Source organism: Etheostoma cragini, chromosome 15 (assembly GCF_013103735.1).
Source record: "Etheostoma cragini isolate CJK2018 chromosome 15, CSU_Ecrag_1.0, whole genome shotgun sequence".
Lineage (NCBI taxonomy): Eukaryota > Metazoa > Chordata > Actinopteri > Perciformes > Percidae > Etheostoma > Etheostoma cragini.
The window spans coordinates 14673016-14695576 of NC_048421.1; the positions used below are offsets into that span (position 1 = coordinate 14673016).

Here is a 22561-nt window from a genome sequence, read left to right on the forward strand (position 1 = left end):
CAGTTCTGAAGGCAAAAGGGGGTCCAACCCGTTACTAGCATGGGGTACCTAATAAAGTGGCCGCTGAGTGTATATATAGGTACAAAGAGGGGAAGAATAAAGCTTAATTTGGTTTAATTAAAGATTTGATCAAAGAAACAAAACAAGCGGTGTTATGTTCTGTACGGATTTTGACACCAAAAGCAGTTAAAATATGTGCATGTTTGAGCTCGGATTTCACATTTCCCTCCCCTGGTTGGGCGATGAGTTGCAAACTGAGATCTAATTCAGAGGGTGACAGTGGGAGGAGCGGGGGTTCCTTTAGGTAGAAGCATACAGGTACACAAAGGCATGCCAGAACTCTTACTTAAATCCCCATCCTGTTCCCCCTAGGACTATAGCTGCCAGGAGAATAGCACCTGCGATGGACCCTATTATGATATTGGTGCCACTGGGACCTGCGCAGAGGAAGGAGGAGGGAGGAAGGGTGTGGAGGAGTAAGGGGAAGAGGGGGGCAGAAACAAAACAACGCCACTAAAAAACACAGGTCAGAGGACAGCATCAACACTGTACATCAACAACAACTAGAGAGAGAGTAAGGCAAATGGTAAGATACTTGCAGACAGAAAAAGAAAGATGAAGGGAAGGAGGATACCAGCACATGGGTTGGAGGTGGGATAACGGGCAGGTGAGCGAGGGAGGTCAGGGAGACAACGATAACACAAAAAAGGAGAGAGTTTTATTACTTTGTTCTCATTCCCCCTCTCCTGCTCTTTCAGATGGACACCCTCTTGCTCAGGGTGGCTTTTTGGGCCCTATGAGAGCAGCTGCTCAATTGCTCTGTGTCATTGGCAGACTGCAAGAAAGTAAGGAAGACACTTGAAGGCCGTGTTTGCAAGACATTCAGTATCACCACACACACACACACACACACACACACACACACACACATACACACGATCTGTACATGCACATATGCTCTAACGGGTAAACGTGTCTAAACACACACCCACACTCTTCCAACATTGGAACCAAGCCTCGCCAGAAAGGAAAACACTGTGTGACCTATAGAACTATGTTAACTTTCTCACAATAATCAGGTGAACTACTCTTTGTTTTTGAGGACAAAATACTGTGCTCTGCTTCAGTGCATAGAGAAGCTACAGTGATGATGGGTAGAGACCATGAAGGGGATATGAGAGGCAGACGGAAAAAGAGACATGGGCAGGGTGAGAGGTGCTATGGACCTTTCTTCTCTTGGCCTGTCGGGACGGTTGGCTCGGGGATGGGATCAAAGACACTGCAGTCCTTTCCTGTGTAGTCCCTGTCACAGATGCACTTCACCTCATTACTGCAGGTCTACAAGAGAGAGAGAAAGGGAGAGAGATAGGGAGAGATGAAAACCAAGTGCAATAAGCATGACTCAAAAAAAGGTTAAATGTTTAGCCTGTGAGCATTGATTTTCAGGTCAAAAGAGATTTTTTAATCCATGTTAAAACTGGGCTGTCATATTGGTGACGTAAACATTGGCGCTGGTGTTTCAACAGCCTTTCAATGAAAGCATTTCAACACATAGTTCCAACCCGTTTCACATTACAATATTTTGATTTAGATGCTGTTAAAACAACAGTTAGTGTGTGACTGAAAGGTTTTGACCTGAAAATGCTTATTTTGTAAATAACAAGGTCTTCGAAGGATAAACAATGGTTATATGTCACCGCCTATGTTTAAATGTAAAACAGGTCGGGAATGCAATGATTAGTTACTTAAATGCAATTGACACAACCGTTTTAATGTATGTAAATAAAAGGGACAACCATTTGAAACCCCTCTCAATATAGTCCGTCCAGTGAGTCAACACCCTCAACTATGACCTCAATAATAGACACATAATCAAATTTACACACTTACAACAATGTCCCCAAAAATATTAAGAGCTTCGTAAAAAGAGATATGTTATGGCAAGGCTGTTGTACTGCACTGATGTACCTAATAAAGTGGCCCCTCAGTGCATGTAACTTATGTGTCTAAAACACGTTCTGGAGGGTTTTTACCCCGTGGTCGGAACAGATGCGCCCATTGTTTGATCCAGAACAGGTGCTGAGGTTAAAGGCCGCCACAGGGAGGCAGCGTCGCTCCAAACACATCATGTTGGGACCACAAGGAGTGCCTTCCTCCACATAGCCCAGGTCTGATCCATCCTCCAGCAGAGCATGGCCACCTCTGAAAAAACATCCAAACATGGGAGAAGAGGTGGGAGAAGAGAGATAGAACCTTTAGACATTTAAAAACACAAGGTTCTTATCTTCACACTATGTTAGCTGTAGCTGATCAGATAGATGTGACCCACTTACTTGCAGTCCAGGTACTTGTTCTGGTGGTAGAGGGTGAAACTGGTCACCTCACCCTGCAGGTCTCCAAACTTTGGTTTTGTCGTCACGTTGGCACAGAACAGGAAGCCGCATAAAACATCACTAAACAGGAAAAAGTAAATGGCAGAGAACAATGTGTATAAAAAAAAACAGATTAGAGTGAGCACACTCTTATTCTTCTAGAAGAATATCAGCAAAGGGTATCGGGATGGTGTGACTCACGGCTTGTTGCACTGCAGCCAGCCCTGGCCTTCAGGACCTGCACCACAGTTGCCTTTCTCTGTCCCCTCAGCGTTCAGCTTCTCATAACAAAACCTGTCCGCTGAATCTGGGAGGGCAAAAACAGACAATTGGTACTAATACTAATAAGACTGTTGCAAGCAGAATGAGACTGCAACGCCATACACACAACATACACTTTCCAGGTGCAAGCTGCACTTGTTCTATACTTACTATAACCCCAGAGTCTCCTGCACTGTCCATCATGAGTTCGGCATCGTCCACCATAACAGCGGCCCTGAAGAAATGAAACAACAATAATTAAGTTTACATCAGAGTGAGCTTTAGACAAGAATCCTTAAACCAAACCAGCCCTTACCTGAGTAGAATCACACATGTAGCCATCTAGCTTGTGCACATTATGAGGACACTGTAAAGGAAGAAAAGTAATTAATGTTCTGAATACTCTGGTTGATCTTGGAGTGTTCCCCCCCACCCCCAGTGTTCCAGTACACCCTACCTGGCTGGAGTCTCCGGTGCAGGTCTCTGGGATATCACATTCGTTCACAACCTCTCGACATACCACGCCTCTCAACTCATACTAGTTCACAGCATAAAAATGCATCAGGTACATTTTGGATTAGTCACATAAGTAATCATACACGCTCTAGAGATAAGTAGCACTTAGTAGAGACTTTTGTTTTTTGCATTTTATTACATTCAGTTCACATACTGTACACTTGGGCACATACCATGAAACCCTTGACACTAAGACAAAGGTTGTAGAGGTTTAAGTCTCAACACATGAAATATCTCTAGAACTTAATGTCTTACGCCTACCAGCTTGATGAGAAAAACCACGCTGAAAAAAAACTATTATTGGTACTCTTTCCAGTAGTTTTTTTTCTAATTCCCGTTTTTTCAACCCTAATCGTTAATAATAAATTACAACTGACAATTGTTTTTGGTTTGTCACTCTTCATTGTTAAATACTTTCTTTTTCTTATATAAAGACGGCTGTTATACAGGCTTACCTTGCAGCCACTGCAGCAGAGTCCATTACTGCACATAGCATCATGGGTAAGTGTGCACTTTTTACAGCAGGCTCCTCCACTACGGGCGCACTCCTGCAGTTACAGAAATTAAAACAAACCTTCAGCTCTGCCTCAGAAAATAGTTTAATAGCTGGCTTTCATACATGATATCCAACTGCATACTCACCACCTGGGAGCCACAATCACACTCTTCGCCTGGTTCCACGAAGCCATTCCCACACTCTGGAGGGTCCAACAGCTGAGCGAGACAGAGACGGACATATACGAGCACATATATAAAAAAGTGGGAGATGGATGGAGGGGAGAGGAAATGTAGCAGTAATATAGGAGATTGTTGGCTGGAAGTATGGAGATACTATGGAGAAAACTAAAAATATGCTCAGAGGCCACACATGGCCCTTCTATGTTCATGTTAGTATGTGTTATGCAGTAAAAATTTGACTCAAAAATAATTAATTAGTCTATAAATGATGCTTAGATGCCCCACATGGCCCTCACCTTGTTTGGCTTATTGAAGAGGCAGCTCCCGCCCCCCTGGAGCAAGAACTGGATGTACTCATCAACGCTGCAGCGAGAAAACTTTCTGGGTAGATAGTATCTGCATTCACACACACGTGCGCACGTGCACAAGCACACACACACATGCGCACACACACATACACACACACACAGATCGAGACCAGGACATGACAAAAAAATAAAAAATGCTCAATACTAATTGCAATCAGACATAAATGTTACCATCTGTGGTAGGATTTTACTCAAATGAATAATCTGGTTCCCTCTGCCAAATCACATAAAAAACAAAACACATAATGTGTAATAAATACTTTAAATTAATTTTGTAATTCTTTCAAGGTGGTGGGCATGCTGGTGTGTGATGTTTCAACGCATCAAATACAAGCTGTGACTGAGATTGTGAGTAAAAGTCAAAGCATCCCTCTGTTACAGGTGTTTAATTGTCTAATTAAGCAAAATGAACAGAACAAATCGCAGCGACAAGAAAACAGTCTTGCTGTTTAATTCTGTCAACAAACAGAGAAGAGATTCATTTTACAGGTCTGTTGTGTTTTGTTTTTGTTGTTCACATCTGTGTGCTATGATGTGAATTTTTACCCTGTGTCTTCCATGATGCAGCCCAGCCAAGCATCTGGGCACCTGCAGTCCCCTGTAATGAAGACAAGGAGGAAGAAGAGCACAGATGAGTGGGAAAAGGTGACTCAAAGGAAAGGAAAGTAAAGGAAAAAATGAATGTGTTAATTGGCATTTACAACCCAAGATGTATCACTTCACATGCTGCCGCGAGAGTTTTGATCAGCAGAGAAGAATAGACTTTCCATAGAACTGGCACCTAGTGACAGAGGTATGGAGAGCCTATAGTGTGTGCACTGAGCTCTTGTCCTGATGTTAAATAATAGGCATAATGGCTCTTCAACATTCATCAGAGGCCAGTGTTCAGTGGCAACAATGTTCTAACCACCAGCCCCTCCTTCTTGGACACAGGTGACTTATAACCTATTAGAGAAGTATAATAACAGAAGAGAACTGATGGACACGGATACAACACCCAACTCTCTCTCCAACACCCCCACTTAAAACCATCCCTCCTCCCCTCAATCCTTCCCACATTGATCTTGCCTTGATCATTTATTCAGTTAAGGGCCTGGTTTATGGCGGCTGTGGCTCAGTGGTAGAGCGGTTGCCTGCCAATTGGAAGGTTGGTGGTTTGATCCCCGCCCCTGCAGTCATTGTCGAAGTGTCCTTGGGCAAGACACTGAACCCTTTTTACTCTTTTTTTTTTTTTTTTTACTCTTTTCTTTTATAGTATCAATTCATAACAAGAGTTATCTCAAGACACTTTACAGATAGACCACACTCCATAATTTACAAGGACCCAACAGTTCTAGTAGTCTCCTCCAGAGCAAGCAACAGTGCAACAGTGGCGAGGAAAAACTTCCTTTAAGGCAGAAACCTCGGACAGACCCAGGCTCATGGTAGGCGGTGTCTGACGACCGGTTGGGGTTAGAATGAAGAGTGGAAATAACAAAAATAACAAAAATATAAAACAAAAACCCTGAGTTGCCCATCGGAGTGTGAATGTGTGTGAATGTTTATCTGATGAGCAGGTGGCACCTTGTACGGCAGCCCCGGCCACAGTGTATGTATGAATGTGTGTGAATGGTGAATGTTTCCTGTAGATGTAAAAGCGCTTTGAGCAGTTGTTAAGACTGTAAAAGCGCTATATAAATACAGCAAATTTACATTTATTAGATCTCTCTATCGCACCCCTGCATTATCAAGGTTTCATGTTATCTTTTACCTGCAGAGTTGCGTACGTTGTTCCACCTCATGCCGATGTTCTGGCCGAGACTCTGGCACAAAGTGATGGCCATTGCTCCTACGTTCCCATACTGGAACAAATACCCATAGGAAAGCTTTATTGTGAGATGGGGACAACATTAATATACAATGCTAAAGTTAACTTGGGTTGCCCCAAACATGATGTGCTTAAAACCAGGATTAAAGTAATCATAATGATAAATTAAAGGCTACAGCCATTAGCTTGGCATAGAGACTGGAAGCAGGGCTCTGTCAAAACGGTGACAATATACTTAAAAGTTGTTAAGTCTGTACAACAACAAAAGTGTAAAAACAACATATCATCGTTTTACTGAGGAGTTATGTGCTGGACTATTTCCTGGCCGGGACCAGTAAGGTGTTGGTAGACGGAGTCTGGCTAGCTGTTATTGTTTTCCACTCTTTATGCTGAACTGTTTGCTGGCTTAAACTACATATTTACCATACAAATGTGAGAGTCCTAAAAAGAAAAAAAAGAAAGTGAATAAGCACATTTACCAGAATGTCTATAACTATTACTTTAAATGATGGTTTAACTAATAATTCTGTTGCAAAAAAAACTTGAAACCTTAATACTATTTAAATAATTGAACAGGTTTATGGTTTGTATGCAAACTTTTTTCATATGTCGGTTTAGTCCTCTCACAACTTAAATTAAAATTGACCATGTTGCTCCAGACTCTTAGGGCCCTATCTTGCACCCGGTGCCACACAGCTCAAGTGTCTTTGCTATTTTAAGACCTTTCTGCGCTGTTGTTGTTTAAATAACAAATACAGCTGGGCCCATCTTTGCACCCATGGGCATGCTGGTCTTACAGGGAAGTGTGTTTGGATGAATTCTTGGCTTATTGCTATCTTGAAGCAGCGGAAAGTGATTGCGTCATTGACCAACAGAATCCTGATCTAAAGTCAATAGCGCAGTATATTGTGCCTAAGCTTAGGCACAGTGCACACACACAGGGAAGCACTGCAGCACACAAACATGCAAAAGATTACAAATAAAAATATGACAAATCCGTGTGAAAAATATGTGCAAATCCGCCATCATAATAACAATTCGCCAAGACACAAACGCACCTGGCTTTCAAAGGGAATGGGGGATGACACTCTGATTGTTTTATTCCATGTTACGCCCAAAACACACCCATGAATTAATTAAGTCACTTAGTACAACCCTTTTGAAGCATGCGGCCGGCGCATGGACCCTTTTTTTCGTCCCTCAAACTAGAGAAAGTGGATTTGGACACACCCTAAACGCACCTGTGCCATGCGCGTCATGCCATGCACTTAGATCGTTAGAATAGGACAAATTTTGCTAAACTTACTTTAAAATGGCGAGTTAGGTGGTTCAACAGGAATATGTTAATCATTCATTAAACTTATTTTTATTAATCAATGGTTTCATTTAGATTGTTAAACATAGATTGATTAAATTCAAATAATTTGTATCTACATTAATCTTAACCCTAATCTTAAATTTAATGTAATCCTTGTTGGTGGCAACAGAAAATAGATATTTAAATCATCCTCACCTCATTGATGCCTCCTCCCCTTGTTGAAGAGCAGACCCCTCCTGTGTAGGCCGTCCCACTGCGGCTACTGTGAAATGTTCGCCCTCTGAGGTGCAAAGGAAAGATACCATAATTTAAAATAAATACTCAACTAACACCCAAAAATCAAAGAAGCCTTAATTCTCAAGATAATAGATCTTACGAGAAAAGATGGACGGCGTCACTCTGATCTTTGATGTTGTCCTTCCTGTATTTCATAAAGTTCTGCAGCGTTATCAATGGATCTTCCACTACTGGCATCATATTTTTAGAGGTCCAGGTCTCCATGGCAACCAGCACAATCCTTGTGTTCAACTGTTCCTTGTAGATCTGTGGACCCAAAACGCCCATCAGTTTACCGCTTTGTTGACGTGAGACCTGTGCTGTGAACGCTTTGTGTGGTATCTGGGATAAATCATTTGCAAATGGGGAAATAAACGCACACTTCTTGACAGGTGGCGGTGTGTGAATGCAAGGTTTAGGAGTAGGAGGATTATAATCCTTCAAACAAAGCTCTTACTGCATCTGCCATGTTGACCACGGCTTTGGCAAAGTTCTTGGTTTGGCTGCTGGAGCGACGCAGCTGTACAAACTGTAGAGAGATGCACAGATGGTGTAAGAGATGAATCACATTTACCCTCTCATACACAAATACGCACACACAAAAACACACACACACACACACTTGTACTTCTTTACTTATAAGGATCCTGATATGAGACATACTGTACATTTATAGGAATGTTTCACTGAATTTATTTACCATAAATTTACAATTTCTCTGAACAACATGGAGCACCAACAAGATCAGTCTTCCACATAATTAGCAGCAAAACATACATTTAACTCACAATTTCATTGTCGTTGACCACCATCAACTCAATATATTTGGTCTCCGTCTGGACAGAGGGCTTGCGAATATATCTCTTAGATCTCCTCAGCCCCCCAGAAACCTGCTGTTCCCTTATTTGGTCTGGTCTGTCATCATCACCATCACCTCCTCTGCTATCCCACTCACTGTGCTCTGTACAGTCTGGACACACAGAGAAGCAGAGCTGCTGGCACTTAGAGCAATATTACTTGTTTCTTGTGCAGTGCAAACATTACTATAACAATCTCCTTCAAAACATTTCAGTTCCCAATCCTAAAAGCTTTGACTGTAATTATTTCCCCGTCAATATTACCAAATATTACATCCTATTCAATTATTACATTTGTTTGGTCTGAATTGTCCTTTCTTTCTTGTGTGAAGAGAAAGTAAACTGAATTATTTGAACTTAGGAGACTACAGCTACCATGTTGGAGGTTTATTGGACAGTAATATAAGCTGTACCTATGGAGTATTAGATAATTTAATTTGTTACAACAGTGCACAGAAGGTTGGGTCTAATTTATCTAACTGAGGGCAAGGGGGTTATATTAAATATGTGGTTAAGATAAGAAAATAACAAAAGACTTAAAGGCAGTACTATTCTGATGTGATATCAGTGTCAATAGCTTATGTTTTAAATACACTCATGTACCTGGGCAGTGGGGGGGAAGTCTGATGTCAGGCATCCTGCGGATTAAGTGAGCGCCATCATCCTATAACAGAATACACCAAGATGACATTAAACAAATAAGGACCTAAAGACAAAAGAATCAGCATCCAAACTCAAAATAATTCAATATTTATCACTACAACTACTATCCGCTGACTATTTACCTGATTGCTCCCATTGTGAGCGGGCTCAATCCCATAAGAAAAGAAGCCGTCAGAGAACATGCCGCTAAGGACCAACAACAAGAGAAAGACAGTTAGATGCAGAGCAGAAAAAAAGAAAAACATAAACAAATAAGCAAACTAAAGTAATTATCTGTACAGAGAAACTAAGCGGATAACAAATGAAACAAGTGATTTTATAAATAAAGGTTTACTGTCAGACTCACTGCAGGCCGTGGCAGGTGGAGAGAGCTGCCCAGGACTCTGGTAAACCTCTTAACCTTCCCTGGTAGTAGCAGTGCTCCCCTCCCTGTGGACACAACACACCACTGTTTCATGAAACAACCTCTGCTGACACACTTCAGGCTTTACAGGCCCTTTTTATACTTCATTGGGTACTGTAAAAGGTCAGCTTTGTGGAAAAAAAACTCTCACAACCTCTGCATACGTCACTCCTCTCTCCCTCCTTCACCACTATCACGTTCATGGCACAGTTTGTGACCTACTTGTGTCCTGTTCTATAATCCACTCTATTCTGCTTCACTGAAAATAAAGGTGAAGGCAACCCCAAGACAAGGATCTCTTCAATAAATCAACACTCATGTTGCTCCCACAGTTATATCTGAAAATTAAACATGGGAGGACTGTACAATTGGGAGTTTGCAGCTAAAAAACATAAGATTAGATTACAAAAAGAATTGTGCTCTGCTCTGTCCTTTCCTCATAACAATGCTCACTACTACGGAGCCCTAGCTTTTGTCTCCAGCTAACACTCCCTCCAAAGTAGGCCGACTGCTTCACGAGGTCACAGCAGCGAAGGTGAACCACCAGGAAAGGTGAGAAAAATGGTTCACCTGAATAACATTGAGTTCAGCAGGGTGTCTCAGCCTTGCCACAACAGCTCAGTCAAACAACACCTTGGTGCTTTGAATGAAAACAAAAGCATTCTGACGACCAAGATCAGTCTGGTGAAGTGCTGCTGGGAATGCATCACACCTGCCATGTCAGCATCAGAGGCATCACGTGAGGCCTCTGTCCAGCTGGGCGACAATCTGCCCTGACTACAGGTCTCCATCCCCGGCCCTGTTAGCCTCCTCTCCCTTCCGCCACTCGGGGAGCTAACCGATTGATGCTTGTTACGTAAAGCTTGTTGCTAACCTAGTTATGGGGAGTTCACTCCCTGGAGTCCTTATGTTCTCTTTTAACCAGCATATTTCCTTGGATTAGGATGGAAACAAGATCTTGGTTGAAGCTGTCACCGTGGTCCTGCTACACTCTCTGCTACACCCTGCTAAGCTCTCCAATGCCCTGCAGTTTCCTGCTGCGTACTGCTGAACCCTGCAGTGCCCTGCTATGACTTGAACTACTCCGACTACCATGTTCGTCACTGTTCTATTATCTTTATTGTGACTATTATTGCCCCTGTGCATCACATCCCCAACTTGCACCGTCAGACACCTACCAAGAGCCTGGGTCTGGCCGAGGTTTCTGCCTAAAAGGGACTTTTTCCTCGCCACTGTCGCACTTGCTCTTGGGGGAATAACTAGAATTGTTGGGGCTTTGTTAATTATAGTGTGGTCTAGACCTACTCTATCTGTAAAGTGTCTCGAGATAAGTTTTGTTAGGATTTGATACCATACATAAAATAAAATTGAATTGAATTGATTGTCTATAAACCCACATACACCCCCAAAATGACTCCTCCCTGTTACAGTGTTAAAGCTCATTTTGCCTTTTGTATTAACTGGCATTTTACTCTTCATTTTGCCTCCTCCTCCTCTCTAACCAACTCTGCTCTTCCTTCCTTCCCTCCCTCTTGCTCTTCTTCTTTTATTCTCTGGCTGCCAAGAACTTAATGACACTGCTGAGCTAACTCGTTGCTATGGAAACAGGCTTGTGATTGGCCAGGAGGATTGAGGTACAGTTTGGAATGATTATGGGTGGGGACATGGAGTGCTGGTTGGGTGAGTGGGTGTCTGCCTGCTAGGGGGGCAGTGAGTGGCACATTTATTCAGGGGAAAACACAGTAGCCCTCCCTCCTGGCTAGCAGAATGCAGTGACATTCCTCTGGTCTGTCCTGACAAGCACGCATCAAATTAGATGTCAAGGCTTTCATCCATTTTCCTGTTATCTCTTAATTCTTTCTCTGAACTAGTGGTTTTACACTGCAGTTATCTGCTGCCTTTCCTCTTGTCTTGACTGCCACAGCAGAGAGGCATGCATGCACACTACTGACAGAAAAAACCTAGGTATGTAGAGCACAGTAACATCTTAACAGTTACATGGCAGCCCACTTTTAAAGCACAGAGCACACAATGTCCTTTCTATAAATAGATAAGATGGGAGGATGATGTCAAACTGTAAAAACATCACATAAAAAGATTAGCCTTAAAAGATAAAAAAACACATGTTTTTTATTTCTAAAAATTAGACATTAAAGGTGCTCTTAGCAATGTGACACGTGCTTTAGGCTAGCGCATTTGTTGTCACATACAGCAAACATCTCGTCACTATCCGCAAGCTGTCTGTCCCAGAACACACTGTAAAATAACGCGGCCTGTGTAGACAGCCCAGGGTCTACAAACGGCAACAAAAATAAACTGTGCCCACCTGCACCATGAAGAATACACAAACAGTGCTTCAGCTTTCCAGCCAATAACCAACGAGAAGGATTTGGGGGTGGGAGTTGGGGGGGTTAGTGCGCAGAAGCACAGAAGGGAAGAAAATGTCTTCTATGAATTCACAAATATTCTGCCTTCTTTGTGCCAAAAGTTCACTCACTTAAATCCTGCCAGTACACATCCCCACCCCACGCAAACAGTCTTACCACTGATTGTGAAGGTCTCCCATTCTGGTTAAAGTGTCGTTCCACATAATCTGAAGACAGGAGGTGACTGCAAAGAGTAAAGAGATAGCATGAACATCTCTAACAGCATTTTCAATATCACCACTATGTAATAAAAATTACCTCTCGCTCTCTCCTCAAATGTATTTCACATAAGTAAACATCTTAACATGTGGTGTTAGTAAAATCAATGGAACATCGTAAACATGCAGCAGTGTGTGTTTGCCACATTGGTGTTCCCCATCTTGTCATGCAGCATAATAGAGATGCTAATAGCATTTGCTTAAGTACTGGGGAATGCTAATGAGAACAGCTGCAGTGAATTAAGAACACCTACTGATATAAGTGTGTACAAAAAAGCAGATCTTATGATGTTCTGAACAGTAATACTAACTGGTTTAGCTCCAGGTCCAGAGTGAAGGTTTGTCCAAAGGCTTCCACTTGGAAACAGCTCTGGGCCAAGTGGACGGGCTGAAAAAACAACAACCCCACAGTGACAGACAGGTTTCACAGTTGATAAATTACTCAACAATTGATAGGAGTGTTGCTTTGTTAATTCCACAAAGTGATTGTCAAAAGGTTCTATGAATAATTCAACAGAATCAAATATATAGCGGTGTACGCTCTAAAAGCAACTCAGCACCTGAAGAATTATTATGTTGATTGATAGTCTCTATTGATCGACAAAGGCTGCCAGCAGTCAGGCATGCATCACCGCAACAAGCTATGTTGGTTAAAGAGCTAATCTGGAATTGCGGGATGGAGATGTATGGAGATAGGGCAAAAGAGGAGGAAGAGAAAACTGTACTTGTGTGGTCTAAATTCAGTCATGCTGTGCCAATGCCCCTTATGGACAGCTGCCAGAGCCAGCCGAGGAGACATCCAGGAGACAGAGAGAGAGAGAGAGAGAAAGAGAGACAGAGAGAAAGAAAGAGAGAGATTTACTGCAGACTAAAAAGTGTGTCTCTTCAGCTGCTCTGCCTGTGCCAGCGCGGCTTTGATCTCAGTCTGGGGGAACCAAGCTACAGTGAATCATTGGGCTTTTACAATAAAATGCATCACTATCCAGGAACGATTCCATCCAGTTAGTATGGACAACAGAATTCTGACCACTGACTTGAGGAGGCTGATGCATGGTTTCCATCAGTGCTTCTGTACTTCTGTACAGTATAGCTGCTGCTTCCACAGCTCTACAAACTATTTTCTTTAATCTTCCTCAGCTGAAGAAGTTGCACTGTGTGCTCTGGAGCTTTTGATAATATAACATCATCCATCTATCTTCCTATAGCATGTAAACTTAAAATTTACAAAACAAACAGTGAGGCAAAAATGCTACCTCACCCATTTGCAACGCAGCATGATGTCACAGAAAAGACAGAAAAGTTCAGCTCACCCCCTGCTGCTTAAATGTATCATGTCCCTCACTTCAAGCGTCTTAAATTAAAAAAAAAAAAAAAACAGCAGGTCTAGTACAGCAGCGGAAACAGGGACTTTTGAAACCTTGTCTACTTGAACATCATTTACAGTATATCTACTGAATGTACATTATGTTTTTCTTTTAATTATTATTATTATTCATACATTATCAGTCTGTTGGTTAAGACAGCTTCTCCTCCAGTAGCAACACCATTCATCTTAACTATAATCTCTAAACATGTGATTCTGTGTGTGTAAGGAGCCTAATATACTCTCTCATAACAATTATTTGAACTACATGAACATCAGCATTGCAAAGACAGAGAGACAATCAGTGGGGGCAGGGACGGGGAGTGCTCAAGCCTCTTGGACCATGCAGCACTTCTAACACAGAGCTGCTTCATAATTAATGGGGACATACTTCAACACACCACTGAATAATGAAGAAGTCGTGGGCTCAGCAGGACAACCATATGATTGGACGAGCTAAGCTTTGTCATGTGAAGATGAGGGCCACTACAAACACACACGCAAACAGCTCTTTGACGAACTGTGCATTTACTACAATACTTTCACAGTATACAAAGCAGATTAAAAGGTTTTAGTTTCAGAACTTGTTGCCAGATGTTATGCCGATATAAGATTAGGTATTAATCAATGGCTGGAACACAACAAAATCTTTTTACTTGGTTTCAGCTATTACTTCACTATGGACTTTTGAAGGGATTTTTAGTGATAAGTGGGTCAAATCACGAGGAGCGGAGACTGCTGCAAGACACCCCGCTGCACTGTCATCCCTGTGTAGCATGAGCTGCATGAGCTGCAGAGAGCTGAGTGCTGCACTGTTAAGAACACTGGAAAAATGAGGTTCCCATCAGCAGAATCAGCTGTCACACCCATACAGTAAACGCAGACAGACTTGCTCGATGCACCGATTGTAAAATGCTGGGCCAATACTGGTTGAATAACAAGTTGGCCAATAACCAATGCAGATGTTTTTGTTGCTATTGTTGCTCACCCTTTTGGGCCATGGAAATAAAGAATTCTTAATTTTTTTTTTTTTAGATAACGGAATTGTTTTGAAGAATGAATGAATGAGCACAAATTAAATCATCCAAACAACCTTTAATATATCTTTCCTTTACATGATGAAGATTATTTATTTGAAAATGGCTCAGCCGTAGCCTTTTTAACCTTTAAACACAACATTTGCACATAGGTCGATTTGTCAACAAGATGATTTCCGTCCATTAACAATTTTTGCCCAAGACATCGTTGCATCGCTTCTTGCTGAAATGCAACCAATCTTCTTTAGTAAGGATGCATGCAGAGCACTGGACATCAAATTCTCAAAGGTTTCCAGAATTGATTGAGCTACACATGACGCTTTCATATGATTTTAATCCTGGTTTAAAAACTTATTCTCATACATTTTCCAACTGGAATACTTTACATTTAATCAAATTACAGATTAATCTATTCTTTATTTTTCTGGGAGATTCCTGAAACCTTGTCTGGGTGTCTCTGGCCCCCAAATTAAGACCACTGGGCTGAGAATTACAGAGAACAGAGCAATCTGAAAATAAAAAGAATCAGGGACATGTGAAAAAGAAATTGGGGAAAAGATGGGCTTTACCATTAGTTACAACTTACCAAGGTGTTCCCAGTGCTGTTCTTCACCCTGGTATCCAAGTAGTCATGAGCCATTTCCTCCTCTGACTTGATCTGCTGCACCAGCCGCTTTGGATAGGTGACCTTTGTGGCAGTGTCCCCGCTGACTGGCTGCCCTGCCGGGGTAAACCAGTCCCAGATGCGTCCATCCTGCACCGGGCTCCTGTCCACACCTGCATCTAGTACAACAGAGACACTCTCACCAAAGACTCATGAGTGTACAGAGAGCTTGGCAAGGAAGGGACACACCTGAGCTTGTCTAAATTGGACCTGATAGTGGCATAGTAAGCAAAAACAAATAGTAGAAGTTGATTTAAAAGTGATATATTTTGAATAAGTCACACCATGTGAACATTCAAATCAGTGTTTCTTACTGTGAGCCAATGGTTTGGTGAACTAATTAATCACACTGACCAGTTGTTAGCATTTTATCAGCCTCTGCCCAATCCTAAGAAACTTAGTGGACATACTTAGGATTTAATGTAAAATAAGTCAAGTAATAATAGTTTACAGGCTCTGTATAATGACGCCCATATTGACATGAACACAGGGCCTTTCTCAGCAGTTATCAATAAGGTTGTGTAACATTGCCTTAGTAATTGACAAGTCATATCATAGTGTAATCAGATGTTTATTAGTTTAAATAGGCTACCGCCGGAAATGGTTGGACGTTGGATAGGTGATGGGACTGCAATGGAAATGTGTTGATGCAGCAAATCTACCGCATTGGAGTGCTTTCAGACCGAGCTCCCGCTATACTAAATCACAGCCTACACCTCAGAAAAGTGCTGGTGCAAGGGGGAAATTGTGCAGATGAAACGAAAAAGGTGCTCCCGCTCTTTATCCGAACCCCCCTCTCTCTATCTTCTCTCTCTCTTACCTGAGACCGCCGCAAGCCTTTCGCCCACTGCAGCAAAGACCATGAAGCACCACACCGCCAGCATGATCTTCACATATTCCCCCGGATTACAACATCGGGAGCAGCAGAATGTCACAAACCCGGCCGGCGAAGGGGAGGAAAAAGACCAAATAACCGCACAGCAGTAGGCTAAGGATGGAAGAGCGAAAGTGAATTTGCTAAACATCTGATAATGCGCGTTCTCTCATCTCTCTCCCTCTCTTCGTCTCTCTCTCTCTCTCTGATCGCTCCCTCTCTCTCTGGGGCGCGCGCACCCTCTCTCAGCTCCGGCAAACACCGCTATTGAGAATTCGGATTAACATATCATAATATTAAATAATGCACCATAAGCCTAAAGCGGAGATAATCAATAGGCTACATGCGTATATAGATTGATCAGTGAGGAAATAGTAGGCTAAGGAACGCGAGAGTGCGCACCGCGACTGCAGCTCAGCAGGGCTGCGCGATGGGTCTAGATAAGGTCGGAGCCTGTGCGAATGTGCGGTATGCGGAAACGAAGGGAAAGCGAGGAGAAATGAGTTGGGTCTGCGGTGAGGAGGACACGTCGAACCGCGGTACCCTCCCTCATCCCGACTGCCTCCTCCTTCCGTTGCCATGAAGTGAGAGGATGCGAACAGAAGGCATAAAAGGGATAAAGGATTCACAGTTCATTCATTTAGGCCTACTCGGTGTACGGGTATGAAAGGCGGAATATGTCGGAATTCATGAAGACTCGGTCTGTAGAGGATGAATGTATGTCCCGATCACCCTCGACTCCCCCAGGCAAAGAGGAACATCGCAGCTGAACCCCAAAACATCAGAGGCCTTATCGTCATGTAGTCTCATGTTCCTCCTGTCGCTATGGTAACTAACTCAAACAGTTCAGGATGTTATTGTCATTCAAAGTTTTACAAAATGACTGTAATTATGCTGTTACACAGTCCCTCTCATTCTTTGCTGTGAAATATAAAATAAATCCAAGTGCCATAACTTTAAAGAAGAACAACAGTTCCAGAACTAGTTCTACATTTAGCCATGGGATAACATAAAAGCTGGGCCTGCTATGAATAATACTAAAATAATTGTAATATTGATGTCTGTGACAACAGAATGAGAATTGCTAACCAATACTGAACTAATAAAGTTAATATTAAACCATTTCTAAAACACGTGATTGAAGAGAGGTAGATTTCCCCATTGTTATTTAAAAAACTGTTTCTCAGGGAGATTTAGCTTATCTTACATGCAAGCTTTTGAGGATCTAGAATGGAAAAAATGCTCTGTTGCTGTCTCAGGCCTGTGACCTGCAGGGTTTGCTTCCTTCCAGTTTAAGTTTTCCAGCAGCCATCCTGCAACACATCCGGTTAAGGGAGGCACACTGTGCACTGATAGCCCCCTCTGAATATTTAATCTACTCCCCTTTGAGACCAACAGGTATCAAGAGATAGGGGGGGGGAAATATAAGGGGAGAGCAGCACGAGTGTGGCATCAAAGGGCCAAATATGTGCTAATCCTGTCCCTCCTCCCCAAAAATAGGAAGGCTGCATAGAAATGTTAGATATCCAACTCAAAACAGACACCAATTCAGTTCAGACTGGCCTACTGTTAATCTGAATTCAAACAACATAAAAAATGTTTTCCCACAGTATACTGGTTTAGTCAGTTAAGTATTCAGCAGTGGTACAGCTGAGTAACAAAATCTGTGCAGAGTCAGCCTACTGTATATGCTGTACTGGCTGTGTTTCACTAACGTCTAAGGAATTAGGTCAAAGGAATTTAAGGGAGCCCTGAAGAGGGCTAAAAGAAAGAGGAATGTATAAGAATGACTACTTGTATCGACTAACTGGCTCCATTTACAGCAGCTGCTGCCAAAAGGTGTCTTTTAATGTCTGTTCCTCAGTCTTTGATAACAGAGATTTGACATCTGTACCATCTTTGACTTCACATGAGAAAGACACTAGGCCATTTCCCTAAATCTCAAAAACACTATGTATCTGGCTAAACAGGCTATTTTGCAGAGTGGGGGGAAACACTGGGACAGGGAAGAGGGATATGTTGTTTAAAACTTAAAAGAGAGTTCTTCCTAAAGTTATACAGAAGCAGCTAGATGTCAGGTCTGTGTTTAAAAATAAAAACGTATCATAAGTGGAACAGTTATCCCTATGTGTATGAGGATTCATGTTTTGGCTCTAAAGTCATTTGAATATTCATTTACAGCCAAAGTGGATTTATGATTTACATTATTACATTAGTGTGGTGGTGGGTTCTGGAGTTAGAACGAAAATAAATGAATGAATAAAGTACAATAAATATATCTTTATAAATTAAAACATCATTTATCCTTTTGATATTATTGAACGGTAAAGTAAGGGTGATATTTATTCTTGTAAAGACATAGTTATTTCTGTGAATGTGAGCGTGAAAGATGTCCACTGATATATGGAGAGTAGAGAAAACTCTTTTAACGTGTTTAAATTAAAATGATCAAATGGACACTGAAACAGGTTTACACTAGGTGAATGTTATATTGTTTAATACCATGTTTTGAGAAATTTGTAATTAAGAGAGAGTTTTGGAGACGAAGATGGCGGTTCTTTAATTCACTCACTGACTCCGTGATTCTGTTCTCCAGGGTTTCATCTAGGAGAGTTGAGAGTAGTGAACCTTAGTCAAAATCATTTGTTACTCCAGTAACACAATTCGAAACTCGTAACATCAAACAAATGCACATGGCAGCCTATCTGCTGTGCTGTGTCACATCAACAGAAAAGTCTTGGAAAGACTTTTATTATGACTTGTTAGCTGAAAGTCATATTTCCCTTTTAACACCTTATATATATTGCTGTTATCCATTTTTTTAATGCTTTGTATTTCATGCTGTAACTTTTTTTCTTCATGCCATTTATCACACTGGTCAGTTAACAGCATTTATCACTCACTGCACTATTATGAGAAATTTAGTTGACATTAGAATTTTATGGAAAATAATGTAGCAATGTGTATATTGTCTTAGCAGGCTCTAGACTGACGCCCATAATGACATATAGACACGGCATACAGTTTAAAATCTCAGCAATCATCAATCAGGATATTAAACACATTAGGCTACTGTTATTTTTTCTCTTTAGCATGGCTAGTAGTTGGTAGGCATGTGTTGGCTTGCTCTCGCTTCACGCTTGTTTGCACACAGCTGAGCTTAGTAGTGCAATTAGGTTAATTGGTTTCAGCTTTACTTTTTCCGAGTTGCAAAGCGTTGAATCAGTCAACACTGCATGGTGACCCGACGTTGCCAATTAAGAAATTACAGGTTCTTTCAATAGGCTATAAGACAGGCAAAAAAAACGGCGGTCTTTCCCCATACATTTTTTCTTTGGAAGAAGATATCAAGGAAAATGAATAGTGTGCCCGAAGACAAACCTGTTGGCGGCCCAAGTCTGAAGCTGTTCAATTGCACCCACGCTGACTGTGGAGCTAGTTTCACAAGACACTGGAAACTGAAAGAGCACGAGACGGTGCACACCGGAGCGGTAAGGAAAAGATACTGGCTAAATGTTTGAAATATTTTAATAAAAACATAATGTTACTATTTAAAAAAAGAGGCTATATGCTAGGCTACTAGTAGGCTAGGCTAACTGTAGAACTGTTACCAAATGTCCACAGCGTCCGTGTCTCTGCACAATTGCCGGCTGTAGTCGTAGTTTCTCGAGAAAGTCCCACCTGAGTCGCCACATGCTTCAGCACAGAGGGGTGAAGCAATTCCAGTAAGTCACAAGAAGTCTCAGTTGTAGGCGCCCGTTGCTCCTCACAACTAGCGGTTAGGCCTACAACCTCATTTTAACTGGGCTTTTCTGCAGATGCAAATTCGCGGGCTGCACGCAGAGTTTCTTTCACGCGGGCAAGCTGAAAAGACATGTGCTCTACGCCCACGGAGACAAAAACAAGTATTTCAAGGTTTGTATTAGTACACACATGTATCCACGAGATGGCACCAAAGGTACACATTACTGCCTCTACAAGAAACTTCTCTTGTTTAAGTCGTTTAAAATGTGACGTTTTCGCCTCCACAGTGCAACCAACCAAACTGCTCCTTGACCTTCAAAAAACGCAGACACTATAGACTACACTTAAAGGAGCATGGAGTGCCTATTAAGTCCAAGTATGTCTGTAGCAGCCTACATCTCAAAAGATGGCAGATTTAACTGTTTAAAAGCGTGTGGTGTAAGATCACACTAGTTTTGTCCTGTGAGTTAATAAATGCCTGAGATCATGAGCCTGTCAGATTATACTTACCATTTTAATTAATCAGATCGTTGATTCCTGAGTATGGGCTCTAGCAGAGATGAGTGAGTGGGTGTGGCCCCAGTTGACTTGGTTAAATTTATTTTTACCTTTTACCCGGCCCTGGTGGGGTACTTAGATGTTCGAAGGATGGATGTGCTGCTACGTTTGACTCCCATATTGCTCGCAAAGCCCATGAGAAGAAGCACACAGGTTGGTCTGTTTCAGTCTTAGTAGGGGTTCTTTTGTTTTCATCCTTGCATTTGCATGTGACCTTTTTGGCTTCAAAGTTACTTATTTCAGGGCATGACATGTATGGAATATGGTAGCTCAAAGGGCCCCACCAGGGAGCCAACTGGTGATGAGCCTTTGATTTTCTGATAAACTCACTGGCCTTGTTTGGCTCGTGCAGGTTACCGCTGCCCTCATGCCGACTGCCAGGTGTTAGAACACACCTGGGGGAAACTTCAGAAACACATGGCCAAACATCCAGGTACATGCAGTATGTTCTGGTATAGTACAAGTGTACTGAGATTGATCCTAAATGTGTTCTGTTTTTTACATTTTGAAAATATGTTGCAGCCACATTCACATGCAAAGTGTGTCAGAAGGTGTTTAAGAAAGAGGAAGCTCTGCGGAGGCACAAACGTATCCATGCTTCCCATAAGCCCGTGCTGGTTTGTCCCAGGGACAACTGCCAGGCCTACTTCTCGACAACCTTTAACCTGCAACACCACATCCGCAAGGTGCACCTCGAGCTCCTCAAATACAGATGTGCCTTCCCTGACTGCCCTCGCATGTTTGCTATGCGGGTAAGTAACATGTCCTCTCACTGGTGCTTGTGAGGAGATATATCAGAATATTTTTCCTTTTAAAAACATAGATCTTAAATTACCTTGAGTAATTGCATGATGAACACCTGTGATTTAATGAACAGCATTAATATTCCAAATCTGACACTGTTAAGCCAAGCAAATTGCCACAGCGAATCATAAGTAATTCTAATTTAGTGTTAGTGTTTCAACAAGTGTTGCATTACATCATGTTCTGTGTTCTATTACACAGGAGAGTATGACAAGACACCTACTTCGCCATGACCCAAGCGCCACCACTCTGAAGGTAAGTCTGACGTCAGTATCCAACAGTGCGATATACATTAACGATATAGTTGGCGTCAAACTGCAGAAACTGACATTCTATATGTTTAGAAACGTCGGCGGCCTAAGAAGTCCTGGCAGAAGCGTTTGGATGGACACCCTCTGCCCCTTGTGGAGGAAAACTTGCGTGGCCTCTTTGCCCTGCGAATGCGGATCTCCCGGCGTGCCAAAGTGGAAACCAACCTTGCAGGCCTCTTCAATGAACGCAAGATCCCTCATTATGTTGACCCAGAAGTCAACCTGCGCAATCTGTTTGGTATGAAACCGCCTCGCCCTCTGGAGGAGAAGCCTGAGGTCGTACCACTAAAAGGTTAAATAAAAATCAATCCAGACTAGCAGCGCATTTTGACTGTTAAGTTTGAACTTCCTGAAATCTGTGCAGGCTTTTAAGTTGGGCTGTTTTTCTTACATGTTAGAGAAATTGGGTCTTTTTGGTTTTTGAATGTAGATGACATACATTCAAATATAAATTTCAAAGTAATCAAATTAATGTCACTTGACAATTGATTAGAATGTCAAGCTTGAGAATTTCAAAAGTTGAATTATAGTTCTTTAAGACAACAGATCTTAACTGGAATGTTTATTTTCGTAACATGAAATTTGCTGACCCAATAAAATGAGTTACAGTTTGATCAAAGTTGCTTGAATGCTGTTAGTTTTTTTTGAGTGGATAAACTGTGCTGGAGGTCTGCCCCTCAGTAGCAGCTGCTGGAGAGGCATCATCTCCAGGACTGCTTGCTCAGTCTCACTTCATTGCAAAGTAGAGCATCTCATTGTTGGCACACTCAAACATTTTTGACATTTGCTGAACATGTTTGGAGCTCAAAGTATGAAGAAAAGAAGTTTTATACATGAGTAAGGGCTGAGTCACAAAGCATGGCACTTTTGGGGGTGGATTAGACTTTCAACGTAAAGGAATCATTTGTCAAATCTGTTAAACTGCATAAGCGGTTGCAGTTTAGATTCAGGTCACGTGAACATTTACAGTAAGGGAAAGGTGGTACTTTGTGTAATTTGAGTAAATTTACCACTTAAGTTAGGAGCTGCATCCATTTTCTCTT

At 42.0% G+C, this 22561-nt stretch overlaps 2 protein-coding genes across 6 annotated transcripts in view; one reads left to right on the forward strand and one right to left on the reverse strand.

Annotated features, from left to right (window-relative positions):
- The window catches only part of LOC117958408 (disintegrin and metalloproteinase domain-containing protein 11-like), a 19867-nt gene extending 3178 nt beyond the window's left edge, over positions 1 to 16689 (reverse strand). Inside the window, exons 1-24 of one of the 5 annotated variants that reach the window (XM_034894767.1) lie at positions 16048 to 16689; positions 15150 to 15340; positions 12475 to 12551; positions 12063 to 12129; positions 9463 to 9545; positions 9239 to 9302; positions 9057 to 9117; positions 8385 to 8566; positions 8054 to 8125; positions 7697 to 7863; positions 7516 to 7600; positions 5946 to 6036; positions 4742 to 4793; positions 4124 to 4223; positions 3792 to 3863; positions 3605 to 3697; positions 3091 to 3171; positions 2950 to 3000; positions 2805 to 2868; positions 2574 to 2679; positions 2334 to 2453; positions 2034 to 2202; positions 1227 to 1338; positions 347 to 437 (exon numbers count right to left, since the gene is read on the reverse strand). In XM_034894767.1, the coding sequence (XP_034750658.1) occupies positions 347 to 437; positions 1227 to 1338; positions 2034 to 2202; positions 2334 to 2453; positions 2574 to 2679; positions 2805 to 2868; positions 2950 to 3000; positions 3091 to 3171; positions 3605 to 3697; positions 3792 to 3863; positions 4124 to 4223; positions 4742 to 4793; positions 5946 to 6036; positions 7516 to 7600; positions 7697 to 7863; positions 8054 to 8125; positions 8385 to 8566; positions 9057 to 9117; positions 9239 to 9302; positions 9463 to 9545; positions 12063 to 12129; positions 12475 to 12551; positions 15150 to 15340; positions 16048 to 16252 (2456 nt within the window). In that variant the 5' untranslated portion in view covers positions 16253 to 16689. Of the gene's footprint in view, positions 1 to 346; positions 438 to 790; positions 836 to 1226; positions 1339 to 2033; positions 2203 to 2333; positions 2454 to 2573; positions 2680 to 2804; positions 2869 to 2949; positions 3001 to 3090; positions 3172 to 3604; positions 3698 to 3791; positions 3864 to 4123; positions 4224 to 4741; positions 4794 to 5945; positions 6037 to 7515; positions 7601 to 7696; positions 7864 to 8053; positions 8126 to 8384; positions 8567 to 9056; positions 9118 to 9238; positions 9303 to 9462; positions 9546 to 12062; positions 12130 to 12474; positions 12552 to 15149; positions 15347 to 16047 lie in introns of those variants that run through there. The other 4 variants (XM_034894766.1, XM_034894768.1, XM_034894764.1 and 1 more) reach the window with 4 other exon arrangements.
- Positions 16690 to 19280: 2591 nt separating this feature from the next.
- si:dkey-208k4.2 (uncharacterized protein LOC570186 homolog) lies at positions 19281 to 21840 on the forward strand. The gene is made up of 9 exons (XM_034894846.1): positions 19281 to 19592; positions 19726 to 19826; positions 19920 to 20016; positions 20133 to 20221; positions 20483 to 20556; positions 20756 to 20836; positions 20926 to 21155; positions 21409 to 21462; positions 21552 to 21840. Exons 1-9 carry the CDS (start codon positions 19458 to 19460, stop codon positions 21813 to 21815), a joined length of 1125 nt encoding a protein of 374 aa, XP_034750737.1. The 5' UTR covers positions 19281 to 19457; the 3' UTR covers positions 21816 to 21840.
- Positions 21841 to 22561: the final 721 nt, after the last annotated feature.